The sequence below is a fragment of the Populus euphratica genome, unplaced genomic scaffold (assembly GCF_000495115.2).
Source record: "Populus euphratica unplaced genomic scaffold, PopEup_1.0 scaffold81.1, whole genome shotgun sequence".
Taxonomy (NCBI): Eukaryota; Viridiplantae; Streptophyta; class Magnoliopsida; order Malpighiales; family Salicaceae; genus Populus; species Populus euphratica.
Window position 1 is genome coordinate 741641 of NW_011499945.1, and position 14112 is coordinate 755752.

The 14112-nt window shown below is 31.3% G+C and overlaps 1 protein-coding gene across 2 annotated transcripts; it reads left to right on the forward strand.

Moving 5' to 3' along the window:
- Positions 1-10275: 10275 nt before the first annotated feature.
- On the forward strand, positions 10276-12653 carry LOC105137495 (BAHD acyltransferase At5g47980-like). 2 transcript variants are annotated; one of them, XM_011043255.1, is made up of 2 exons: positions 10276-10339; positions 11138-12653. In XM_011043255.1, the coding sequence occupies exon 2, from the start codon at positions 11156-11158 to the stop codon at positions 12479-12481; it is 1326 nt and encodes a 441-aa protein (XP_011041557.1). In that variant the 5' UTR covers positions 10276-10339; positions 11138-11155; the 3' UTR covers positions 12482-12653. The 2 variants fall into 2 exon arrangements, with proteins under 2 accessions (XP_011041557.1, XP_011041558.1); XM_011043256.1 differs by having other exon boundaries at positions 10302-10351; positions 11151-12653.
- Positions 12654-14112: the final 1459 nt, after the last annotated feature.

Here is a 14112-nt window from a genome sequence, read left to right on the forward strand (position 1 = left end):
TTGGTTTAGGGTTTTTTTTTTTATATATATATATATATATATATATATATATGTATACATATATTGATTTTTTAATTTGTTATTATAAAACTCGAAACTTTCTTGGTTTCTGGCAAGCACTTTCAGAGGGGCAATTGTTTTTTGGCGTCATAGGAGAGTCCAGCTCTGGCTAGAGAAACCTGGTACAGCAGAACCATTTTCTGGCAACATGGCTATCTGTTGGACCCATGCCAAAGAAGAGGAAGCACTTGAAAGATACAAGTTGATTACAGGAAATATAGTTTTGTTTCCCAAGTTTCAGGTCCACGATAAGAACAGCTTAGAAGATGACTGGCTTTTCAGCTTCACCTGATGGGCTAGTTGACAAGTGTTCTGGGCTGAATCCCAGAGGAGTGCTGGGAATAGAGTGTCCATTTTTTAAAAGGAGAGAAGATTAGGGCTTCACCTAGGCATGAATTGTATAGCTATATAGTTTATTAGCGGGCACCATCAAAACTGATGCAGCCAAGACTTATGAGCTAAGCCATTTCGCAATCTATATATATATATCTATAGGAGCTTAAAACCCGTAGTACAAGGTAAAAAACAATCATGAGAATATATCCCGAATAATCTAAATATTTCTATTAATTGAGTTTTTAGTAAAATTATAATTTGCTAACTAGTCTGCTGCTATGTTAGCCTCCTTGAATATGTGCTGAATTCAAATTTTCCGATCCTTGGCTATAAGCTCTAGTACTTTTATAACTATAGTATGATTTGCATCTATCTTAATTATTGTTCTTGGAATTAGTTGAACCACTTATGAAAATCCAATTCTAAAATGACCTATCTAATCCTAAGAGATTAAGTTGGTTTCAAACCAGTAATAATATCTCATAATTATGCTTTGACTAATGAGCAAATACCTTAAAATTTGAATAGTTGAAAGTATTTTTTTTCATTATTTTTTATTTTTACTTGTATTTACAATAAAAGTTAAATGTTTCTAATATTAAATAAATGATTATCCATTCTTGGTGGTGTAGGTAGCGATGCATCTTCTTCATCATTAACTTATTTTGTAGTGGAGTATTTGAAAATATAATAATAGTTATTTTTTAAAATATTTTTTATTTAAAAATATATTAAAATAATTTTTTTATTTTAAAAAAATATTTTTAATAAGGACATCAAAACTATCCGAAAATATAAAAAATTAATCTTAAATAAATAATTTTTTTTTCCCAAACTTTACATAAAACATAACCCGGTTTGTAATGCAAGGCCATAGAGAAATCATAAATTGGCTATCATTATTCTTTAGCAAAGAGATGATGGATGCAAATCCATTGCAAATACATAGTAATAGGGAATCGAGATAGCTCCTACCGAACTCTTTGATGTAAAATATATTAATTTGCTTATCAATACACATCCACGGCAACATATTGATCGAAGGCAGCTCATACAATTATTTTGCCAAAATTGATTAGTAAATTTGGATGCTAGTTTCCTCGTGAATTTATTTCGTTTCAGTCCTGATTAACATGTTATAATATCCAAGAAATTGTCCTGTATCTCAAAAATCATGAATGACACGGGTGGAAAAAATAATTTTTTTTTGTTTTTTATTTGTAAAAAAAACAAAAGCCATTACATATGAATTTACAGCCCTTCAATCACAAAACTATTAGCATACAAGCACTCAGCATCTCTCCAGGTGGCCGGAGAGAGCAGTCACACAGAGTGAATGAAAGACTTCACATTATTGTGCAATTGCACTTGGATTCCAACTTCGGAGGCTTCATGCTGTCCATGTCGTTCGGAAGCCCAACATTACGAACCATAGATTCATTGGCATTCTCGGCCGAATCCCAGAGGAGTGCTGCAAATACAGTGTCCATTTTTTAAAGGAGAAAAGAGTAGGGCTTCCTAAGCTGGTGGAGGTTGCTTTGCATCTTCTCCGCTACGACTTCTTCTTCAGCAGCGGTAAGGCGTACGACTTACGAGAGTATTGTAATGATTATTTTTAAAAAATAATTTTTAAATTCAGTACATTAAAATAATTTAAAAAAATAAAAAATTAATTTTAAATAAAAAAAGAAAAATTTTCAAACCTTACCCAATCCAGATTGTAATGCAAAGCCAAAGAGAAATCATAAATTGGCCATCATTCATTATTCTCGAGCAAAGGGATGATGTATGCAAATCCATAGCAAATATATTATTTTTCCAACAAATTAACATTGATTATTAGTAAATTTGGATGCTAGTTTCCTCGGGGAATTTATTTCGTTTCAGTCCTGATCAACACGATATGATATCCAAGGAATGAAGTTTCCATGCAAAGAAAATGAAATATGGTTGTTAAACACAAGCTGGATTAATAGGGCCAGCCTCTGAATTTAATTAGCTAGCTAGGCATATACCTCCAAGCCCGCCCCTCTCCAAACTGACCTGAAAGTCAAGGTGGTTTGCCACAGCATCACGCCTGCTAACATTGTCAAACACTAAATCAATATTCTGAAGCATTAAATATTAATTAAGTATTAAATATTAAGTATTAATAGTAATCCACATTTATTTATTTTTTGCATTTTGACCTTTTCTTCCTTTGATTATTGATTTTTTTCTTTAATTTAGTCATTATAAGGATTTAGAATTGATAATTTATTTTAATTTTTCTTTTATATTATTATTGCGGTCTCAAAAAAATATCGTAGCATTGGGCTGGTATGAAAAATATCTTAGTATCGCGGTGTGGTCTATTTTTTTAAAAAATTTAGTTAAATAAAAAATAATTTCTAAAAAAAACTAGGATATTAAACTTTATGAAGTTAATGAGTCGGTTTGCTAGTTTGGTGAGGTAACTCTGGTTGTCCCTATTCGCGAGTTTATAGGTGCTTTTTATTTTTACAAATTGAACTCGATTATATGATCGTTTATTTTTCTTTTTATCATATATGTTACACCTGTGCAGCGTCACAACAATCATCTTCCTAGATTGGGATAATCATGAATAATATAGGTGGAAATGACAATGAATTCTTGTCATTTATTAGTAAAAAAGAGGGAATAAGAGTCATCACTTAATAGTTTGATCACTATGAACCCTAACTAGTCTCAGAGTCTGGAAAAGGGGACTGATTACATAAAATTAAGATATTAACACTCATAATACACTTTATCTAAGGTAAATTGCGTTGTTTATTTGTTTGAAACAAATTAAGAAAATATTGTGTTTTCTAATTGTTAATCTATTTAAGATTGAAGAAAAGTCATTTTCAGTAAAAAAGTTTTGTATCTTACTAGGTTAAAAACCTAATCGTTGTAATTTCAATAAAAGGAATATATTTTACATATAAATTCATAATCCTATATGTCGTGGTGCGCACGATGTTGAGCAATAACGGGTCTGCCGTCTAAGATGTTAGTGAAAAAAAAGGGGTTTTGTATATAATAATAAAGTTATGATTATAGAATTCAAGAGTTGACACCTAGTGTTATAATTGCTAGGAAACATATAGTCTACAAGAGTTTGGGTAAGGATCTAATTGTGCAAGGGAAAGATGTATCACCCTTAGTGCATCCCACCTAAGGTAAATGACATTGTTGTTTGATTGTTTTTTTAGGTCATGTTTCTGCTATTAGTCTTTTCTAAGGTTCAAGATAGATCTTGCTTCGTAAGACAATCTCTACCTTATTGAGATAAATCCTAACCATTCTAAGAGCCAAACTTATTTATTTCTTAGATATAGCTAAGTCCCAACATTCTGAATAACAAAATAATTGTTATGATTTTTTTATATATATATTTTGACCAAACCCTAATAGATAATCATAAACTAGTTACGATATCTATTTTTGTATTTTTTAAAACATGATTTTTATCCTTTAGAAAATATGCATGAAAAACCTTTTAGGATTTGACCACATGCACGAAACCAAAATATTTTTTTGTTTTTTAATAACAAATTTATTTAAATTTTATTGAATTTAAAAAAAAAGTAAAGATTTTTTTTTTGTAGAAAATCAGGTATTTTAATATTAGATTTGTATCTTATTGTGTAAATATACAACCAGATATTATACAAAATTATTGAAAAAACATGCAAGAATATCAAAAATATTTTGAAAGGACTCTTGGAAATTTTGTATCTTTTTAAAAATACTTTTGCTATTATATAATATATTATTATTATTATATGGGTTGGGCTTGACCTAGTCATATAGGCTGGACCCAACTAGATTTTGTTAGGTTAATTATGACCCAACAGACCTGACTTCTCTCTCTCTCTCTTGATATTGGGTGGGCTAGACTCGGCTTAACCATCTAGATTGGGCTGTAAAGGGTCTAGCCCAATCCATTTTAGTGGCATTTCACCATTTGCATGTAGAAAGTATTCTATATACAAATGGTTATGGAGGAGTTTTGGAGAAGAAAAAGGAGAGGAAGGCTTGCCCGGCTGAAGGAGAAAAGAGGCTGGCAATGTTCCTAGTGGCACAAGAAAGGTCGACATATGGTTGGTGGCGACAACGACAACAATGGTTATGGTGGCGCAAAAGAGGCTAGCGGAGAGGGAGAAAAAAAACTGAGGATATGCTGTTTTTCACAACTTTGGCCTTTAAGTTCTTGATGCTCAATGTATCAAATTTACCCATATTTATAAGAGGTGGAAGAGTGAAATTGTTTCTTTATTGATGCCAAGTCATGGTCTTTGATTTGACCAGAAAGGATCCTAAATATTGGTTTAAAGTTGTTATTAAGGCCTGAAAAAATTGGCAACTAAAGACTAGTCGGCTTGAGCACTTTGGAGCGGTGTTGCAGTGGCTGTAGGGCTAGTTGGCCGATAATACCTACTTTAGGGTGTAATATAATGCCAAGCCATTATGGTGGTGTATTGTTCGGTTTAGTTAAGAGATGAAGCATTAAATACTCTTGAAAAGTAGCCAACATATCAACTTTTTTGGGTATCAAGTTAGGGGACAACAAGCAGTAAGTCTGGTCCTTTTTTTTTTTTTTACAAAACAATGTCATTTTTCAGTCTTAGGGCTTTAAATTCAAGGATTTGGTTAAAGTTTAATTTGATCATTCAACTTCTGATTTCTTTTAATTATACTCCTAATTGGCTCTAAACTTTTAATTTTATGTAGTTTTTCTCCTATCGAACTTCAACATCGCCCTGCATTTCAAGGTCCTTTTCATTTTGGTCCTTGATATTGAATTTATATAATTTGACTCTCAATTGACAATTAAACTTTTAATTCTCTTAATTTCACCCTTGATTTCAATCAATTAAGTCCTTATAGTTTAACACCTTTTGAAAAATGATCATTTCTTGTGAATTTCTTTAATCTGGCCCTTAATTGACCCCAAAATTTTGATTTTATTGCAATTTTACCCCCTGATTTGAATGATCTCATTGTTATAAGCAACTTGTCCAAGTGAAAAATATGAAGATTTTTCAAAGTAGTCTTATTGTAATGGGCGACTTGTTCATGCAAAGATTTTTCAAAGTGGTTTCATTGTCATAGGTGAAATATTAGGTGAAGAATTTGAAGATTTTTCAAAATAGTTTCATTGTAATGGACAACTTGCCCAGGTGGAAAATGCAAGATTTTCAAAGTGATCTCATTGTAATGGATAACTTATCCAAGTGAAAAATACAAAGATTTTTCAAAGTGATTTCATTGTAACGGGTGACCTACTAAATAGAAAATACAACTTACCTAGTGAAAGGATTTATCTAGAGATGCCTTAGAGAGATGATATGATAAGGTTTGAGGCGCATTATTTAGGAGATAATAGCTTAAAAGAGCATTTATAGGGAAAAGAGATCGGGCTCAAAGGTGCACTATTTGAGAGATGAAGTCTCAAATACGTGCTCAAAATAAGAAGATAGGGTCTGGAGGTGCACTATTTAAGAGATGAGAGCTTAAAGAAACACTCAATAAGAGATGAGATATAGAGATAGGCTAGAAAACACACTATCTAAGAAGCGAGGGCTAGAAAGAGCACTCTAAAAAAATATAAATAAGGCTAGGAAGCGCACTATCTAAGATGTAAGGGCTCAAAGACACTCTCAAAAGGACAAGACATAGAGCTAGAAAGCACACTATTTGAAATTATTGAGGACTTAAAGGTATATTTTAAAAGATATGAATGACAAATTACAAACCCATTAAGGATTCTTTTCCTTAGATTCTCAATGATGACCTAATTACAATGTATATTTATATGAGAAATATATGTCACTTTTTCTTCATAAACTGCCTCTTTCTGAAGTTGGATCTCTATTTAATAGCTTCAATGGCTTTTTTTTTTTGCTTACTCGAATCATTGCTTGTGATCTTGATTTCTGAAAATAATAGATTTTGAGACTGTATCTATATTACCCCCTACTTAAAGACCTTTATCTTCGATTTTGTTCAACATCCTCTATCTTTTCAGAAAGGGGATCTTAAAGACATTTCTATTAGGTTCATTGGATTGCTCCAACATGATCATATCCTCAAGTTAAATGGGCTTTGAGTTTCTTTTTTTAGGCATAAAGTTGTGTGAAAGAAGATTTGATTATTTACAAGAATTGCTTTCTCATAAAATCTTTGAAACTTCAAATATTTACACAACATTGTAATTAAACATAAATTATAACAAGAAAGATAAAAAACATCAAAATCCTAAAATAGACCTTTAAGAGGCTGGAGATAGCTTATGAAGACTGTTATATGGTGCTGGAAATGGAGAAACAGTGGTAGCAGATGGGTTCCATATGCAGCTGTCAGCGCGTGGTTACACGTATCACCATTGGTGAATTGGAAAACAAGGTGGATTTAAAGCGACTTCTTCTTCTTTTCCTTTTTGTGCTTATGATTGCTCTCACCATGATTGTAACTAAAGGAAATCATATAGGCAATTCGTTTGTCTTTTTTTAGATATGTTTCTTTCTCTGCTGCAAATAATGGTCACGATTAAAATCAAGGGAGTGATTAGCTCGTATTTGAGCTCACGAGTTGCTAGAAGGAAAGATGGTGAATTGCTTCCAGTTTAATTATTAGGTTGTTAAGGGCTTGTGACTATCGGCTATTGTTGGTATGGGGTTTAGTTTTGGCAGTTGTTAATGGTTCTTATGTGGCTTGGTAAAAATCATAAAGAAGAATAAGTTATTGTGTCTTGACCATCGTGGGGATGGGGAGTTGATGGTATTGGTAGTGGGTGAGTCGCGATAAAAAATGGATGGTTGGATTGATTGTAGTCATCTGTGGCTGGTCTCATTAAAGTCAAATAGACCATAAATTGCTATATATTTGGATGCTTTTGTTGTATCTCTTGGTGGAAAATAGATGCTACTTACAGCGGTTGGTTCTAGCGGTGATAATGAGTTGGAGAAAGGTGTGGCTGCTAATTGTGTTGGCGTTGATGATGATTAATGATGTGTTAGTTAGTCATATAAAAATGTTGATATACATTGATTAGTGCTACATAAAAACAGCTAGGTTTGGTTCTTTTATAGTGAGAAATAAGGGGAGGTTGACTTGTTATTGAGCTTATGATGGCATAAGTTGGTTTTGAAGTAGTTGATGTCTAGTCCCTTAAAAAAACATGAAGAGAGAAACTGTTGGAAATGATGGTTTTTCAGGTGTGTTGAAGTGAAGAGAGAGAGCTTTGTTGTTCCTTTTTGGTGTTTTCTTATGGTTGACAAGTAAGGTTTAAGTATATTGGGTTTAAGGAATTTTTGTATTTGTATTTTGGAAAATAATGTGTGAGTTGAAGTTTTTTTTTAATAGACCCCCACACTTCCTACGTGAGTTAAACACATTAGTCCATTGTTTTCTTCCTTTTCATTTTAGTATCTTTATCTAAATATTTTTTTTGTATTTTGATTAAAAAAACAATATTTATGCTAACTCAAATGAGAGAAATCAATAATTTTGAAAATAACACGTTAAAAGCTAAACGCATTGTAAAGAAATTTGAAATTTAAATCATTTTGAAATGACACTGAAAATGACATAAATTCATCAAGAATATATTTTTGATTTTTTGTATGTTGAAAATATTTAGAAAAAAAGGGGTAAAAAATTAGGCTACAACAATATAATTAAAAAATATTTTAAAAAAACATGTTATTAAATTTTAGAAATTTTATGAAACTGTGGACGAGTTTAAAGATTTTGACTTTTTTTTTCTTTTTTTTTTTAAAATTAATTTTTATTATTTCATAATTCAATATTATGTTAATTGAGAATTGAGTTTCATAATTTGTTTTATTTTGTTTTTTATGAAGTTATCATAATCTTTTTTTAAAAAATTAGTATTGGTTTAACACCTGATTTTACAATCGTTTATTTTTGTTTTTATATAGTTAAATAAAAAATATTTTTTAAAAAACAAGTTATTAATACCAATGTAGTCCATTACCCGGTTTGTGGGTTTGATGTGGTGACCTGGGTTATCCAGTTTACTGGTTTAGTGAGTTTATCCGTCAAATCTAATATATTTATTTTTTTAGTTTATGGTCCTTTGATTTTTCTAATTATTTTTTTTTATTTCATTCTTGTTTAATATTAGATTGGTTGAGAAATGGAACTCGTGATTTTTTTTTAATTTTTACTTTTTATAAAGTTATCATGACCTCAAATAGATATTTTTTTTAGGGTTACTTCTCAATTTTGTAAGCATATAATTTTATCAAAAAATTAAATAAAAATAATTTACAAAAAAAATAAAGTTATTAAACGTATTGAAATTCATGACCCCAGCCACAGGATGACTGAGGTTGATCCAATTTGGTATCGTATCAATATTATATAAAAAATTGTCATTCTAAAGTTTTTTTTTTTTTAAATATATCATGTTTTTACCATTCATCCAAGTTATCTTTGAACTTATTAAAATGAATAATTCATTTTGAATAAGCTCTTATGTAATTTAATTTGAAAGTAGAGCTAGACAAAAAGTCGGGTTAACAAATTTCAAAATCAAGTCACTTGATTGAATTTAATGATATTACTAAAAAAGTCTCTATATTTTTAATATTTTTTTAAAGTTTTTTTTTTTAATAATTCAACCTTAAATGAAGTGTGAATGAATATACTAGTGATATATTGAAACATGACAAAAGAAGAAGAAAGAGAAATAAGAATAATTATACTACATTTCATGGCATAGTGTAAGGAAGAGTGTATATCCATGAAATTTAAGAGTGTTCAAAAGAATCGATTAACCGAGAAAATCGTATTAATATGAAAAAATGATTAAACTCATTTTTAAACCATAAAATTTTATTACTTTAATTTGATTTCAATTTTAAAACTAAAACTGATGAACCCAACCAACCAAAAATCAAGAGGAGTATAAATATTACAATTAACCTAACCCTAACATAACACAAAAAACCGCAGGCCAGAGAAATTTATTCTCATTCTTCCTTTCCTTTTCAGCTACCCTGCCCTGCGTATGTCTCCACTCTCCATCTAAAAACTTAAAAGCTAAGCCACTCACCCACAGCAAGTCCGCATTATCTAGTCAGACAAAAACCCACATCTCCATCCTTTTGGCTTCTCTCTTTACTTCTCCAGTAGTTATTTTTAGATATTCTGTGTAGGTGTCCAATCAAGCCACTCTTTGTGGCTAAGCTGGCTTCTTGGCTATTATCTTGGATTTCATTTGAAACAAATTGTGCTGCAATGCAGTTCTACAGGAGATCCCATATATGATAGGATTAGTTTCTCAATTTTATGGAAAAAAACTGAAATTCATCGAAGCAAAATTTTAACATTATAACCCTAACATGGTAGGGAAATAAAAAAAATTCTATGTTATTTTATAAAAATCTTAGCCTTAATTTTCAAAAAAAATAAACTAGACATTTCTTTTTAGATCGAGAATCTCTATAGAAAAGAATTCATGATTAAAATTTATTCAGCTAATATATTTCATTTAGCATTATAATTTATAAATAAATTAAAAGTCTTGAAAAAAAATTTAAATACAACAAGGTTAATAAGTAACTTCCAGAACTTTGGTTAATGGTTTTTCTTCTTCTTTAATTATTATGAAATTTTAACTAAATAAGATTTGGCCTTGGAGATTTTTTTTTTTAAAAATTTCAACTCTATTCAAGAATTAAATTAAAAATTAAACTCGGTTATTGATTTTTTTAAAAAAAAACTTGTCGAAACTTGAAGACTTTAATGTTATTAAGATATTGAAAGAAAGTGTCCCACGCTGCATACTTTGATTAGTTCCTTTCTTTGCTATCACTCCCTTCTTACCATGGGAGTTGTTAGGTTAATTACTTAACACATATCTGGATTGAGGACTCATTTGTTAACCAGACTTCAAAATAGATAGTTAGCAGGATTATCCATCTTGTCTGGAATAATCTTCTACCAGGTTAAAAAACTCTAATAATAAAGTCAAATAAATATTTTTTTAGAGTCAATACTCCAATTTACAAATATATAATCTTAATAAAAAATTAAATAAAATAATTTTTAAAAATAATAAAGTTATTAAATTAAATTCATGATTTAAGTTGTAGGGTGATCGAGATTGATTTAATTTGATATCATTTCAATATTAAAAAAAATTATCATTTCAAATTTATTTTTAAAAATATATTATGTTTTTACTTTTTATCAAAATTATATTTAGATTCATTAAATTGAATGATTCATTTTAAATCAGTTTTTATATAATTTAATTTAAAATTAGAGTTAAATAAAAAATTGAGATGACAAATTTTAAGATGAAGTTGCTTGATTAAATTTAATAATATTTTTTAAAAAATCTCTATATTTTTAATATTTTTTAAATTAAAAAAATAATTCTCCCTACATCAACCCGTGAACATATATTAGTGATATATTGAAACAAGACAAAACAAGAAAAATAAAGAATAATTATACTACATTCCGTGACATAGTGTGAGGACAACTAGAGTTTTCAATTCATAAAATTACAACCTGGCAGGAAAATAAATAAAATTTAATGATATTTTATAAAAAATATATTTTATAAAAATTTTAATTTTAATTTTTTTAAAAATAAATTAAAAATAAATTAAACATCTCTATTTATACTAGATGTATTTAGAATCTCAGTAGAAAAGAATTCATAATAAAAATTTACTTAACGAATCCATTTCATCTAGCAGGATTATCCATCATGTCTGTGCCGCTGAGAATCGAGATCATGCAGAGAGAAACCATCAAGCCATCCTCTCCAACGCCCTTTGACTTAGGAAGTCTCAAGCTCTCTCTTCTGGACCAGATCATGCCACTAGTTCACATTCCACTGCTTCTATTTTACCCCAGGAATGGAAACGACACAGATCACCTTGCCAAAGCCACGGAAAGGTCACTGCTACTAAAGACCTCACTGTCTGAAGCCTTGACTCATTTTTATCCATTCGCAGGCAGACTCAAAGACAATTCGTCCATTGAATGTGATGACCATGGGGCTGAATATATTGAGGCTCGAATCCATTGTATTCTCTCTGATATTCTCAAAAAGCCTGATACTGATGTGCTAAAACAACTCCTGCCTGCAGCTATAAGTGAAGCGGCCACGGCCAGGGATAGTCAATTACTTGTCCAAGCTAGTTTCTTTGATTGTGGTGGCTTGGCAATTGGGGTGAATCTTTCTCACAAGGTTGCAGATGCAGCCACTCTAACATCATTCATCAAGTGCTGGGCTGCAACCGCCCGCAGGTCGAGTACTGAGGTGGTGATCAGTCCAGTGTTCATGGGTGCTTCTATTTTCCCACAAATGGATTTACCAATTTCAATGCTTCCAGTAGATTTGATTCAAGGAGAGTCTGTAATGAAAAGGTTTGTGTTTGAAGCTCCCAAAATTACGGCGCTCAAGGCTAAAGCCATCAGTGCAAGCGTGCCAGATCCAACACGGGTGGAATCTGTAACAGCGTTGATCTGGAAATGTGCGATGAGCGCATCAAGATCAAACTTGGGGGTTCCTAGAAAATCTGTGTTGTCTCTTGGCGTGAATATTCGGAAGAGGCTTGTGCCAACCTTACCAGACAACTACGGTGGGAACTACGTAGGTAGTATATCAGCGCGGATGGAGGATCATGATGATTTAGAATTGCAAGGTATAGTGAGCCGTATAAGGAAAGATCTTATAGAGTTTGGTGAAAATTATGCTAAAATAACCCAAGGGGACGATACTTCGTTAGCAATTTGCAAGGCGGTAGAAGAGTTCGGAAAGATGGCCATGAGCAAAGATATTGACTACTATAACTGCACCAGTTGGTGTAGATTTGAGCTTTATGATGCTGATTTCGGATGGGGAAAACCAACATGGTTGAGTACTGTTTTCACTATAGAGCTGAAAAATCTTATGTGTTTGATCGACACAAGGGATGGTGATGGAATAGAAGCGTGTATAAGCTTGAGTCCAGAAGACATGGCCTTGTTCGAATCCAACAAGGAGCTGCTTGAATTTGCTTCTGCAAATCATAGTGGATCAGTTTAGCTCGGATGGAAAGAACATGTTTGCGAGGTCCCATGTGTGATGTAAGGCGCTTGAATGATCGATTCATTACATTACATTCTTTAGTTTGCTGGTGGTGAAATTTCTTTTCGTTTTCTATTTTCTTGTTGTGTGGTCATAAAATTTTACAGTAATGTAATGAAGTTTATCAACAGTATCATATACCTGCTCTAATTTTACGAAATGCCACCACAGATGAGCCATTGAAGAAAAGTCAAGCTGTATTTTTAAAAAATCATAACAAATATGAACACTTGGAGGTTTAATTCACACCTTTTCTACCGGAGCACTTAAATAGGATGGGATAACTAACAAGAATATGGCACCTGTGTTGGTGCGAGAAACCATTTATCGTAACTTTGAAATATTTAGAGGGAATAAAATACATGATTTTATTATAAAAATAATAAGCTTATAAAATATAAACACATACTTTTAATACATACCTTCTCTTTCTCTTTTATATTTCTCTCTTTTCTTTCCTATACTTAATAACATAACCTTAACAGTTTATTTATACATAAATTGAAAGGTAACAGGTGGTGGTGGTTGATAATAAGTGGCTGCAGATGGTGGTGATTCATAGTAGGTGGCTTTAAGTGGTGGTATCTGATAAATATTTCTCCTTTCAATGGCTTTGTAAAGATATCTGCAACTTAATCATTTGTTTTGCAGGATATCAATTTAACTTCTCTGTTCTTCACATGCTCTCAGATAAAATGATGACTTATATCGATGTGTTTACTTCTTTCATGATACACTGGATTCTTGACTAATGCAATCGCTGATCGATTATCAATATAAATCTTTGTAGGACTTTCTTGAGGAAATACCAAATACTTCAGCATATTCCTTAACCATATTAAATGACATACAGCTGAGTTGGCAGCAATATATTTAGCTTCACAGCTTGATAACATTATTATCGATTGCTTCTTAGATGACCATGTGAAAGATATATCTCCCATGAAAAAGACAAATCCAGTTGTGCTTATCCTTTCATCCAGATCTCTCCCCCAATCACTATCCGAGTAGCCAATAAGATTGAAGTTTTTACTTGAGGTATAAAACATACATTCATTGATTGTTCTTTTGATGTAGCGAAGAATTCTTTTGGCTGCATTCAAGTAAGACTGGTCTGGTGTGTCCATATATCTGCTGATAAGTCCAACTCCATATAGTATATCCGGTCTGGTACATGTCAAGTGCTTTAAGCTTCCTACTAAGCTTTTGAAGTAAGTTGGATCAACATTTCTAATTTTACTCTTCCTCAATTCTACTCTATTCTCAACTGAAGTTGATATTGGATTGTTGCATTCCATCTTCAACCTTTCAAGAATATATTTGACGTAACCGTTTTGGGATACAAAAATCCCTTCTTCTTTCTGCATTACTTCTAAGCCAAGAAAATATGTCATTAGACTAATGTCTGTTATCTCAAACTTTTGTACCATGCTTTTCTTGAAATCTTCAAACATTGTAGGATTGTTGTTGGTGAATATCAAGTTATCAATATATAGGCACGCAAATAATATACTGTCATTTGCTTCTTTCTTTACATATATTACGTGTTCATATAGATATTTTTCAAATCTATTGTCTTGAAAATACCT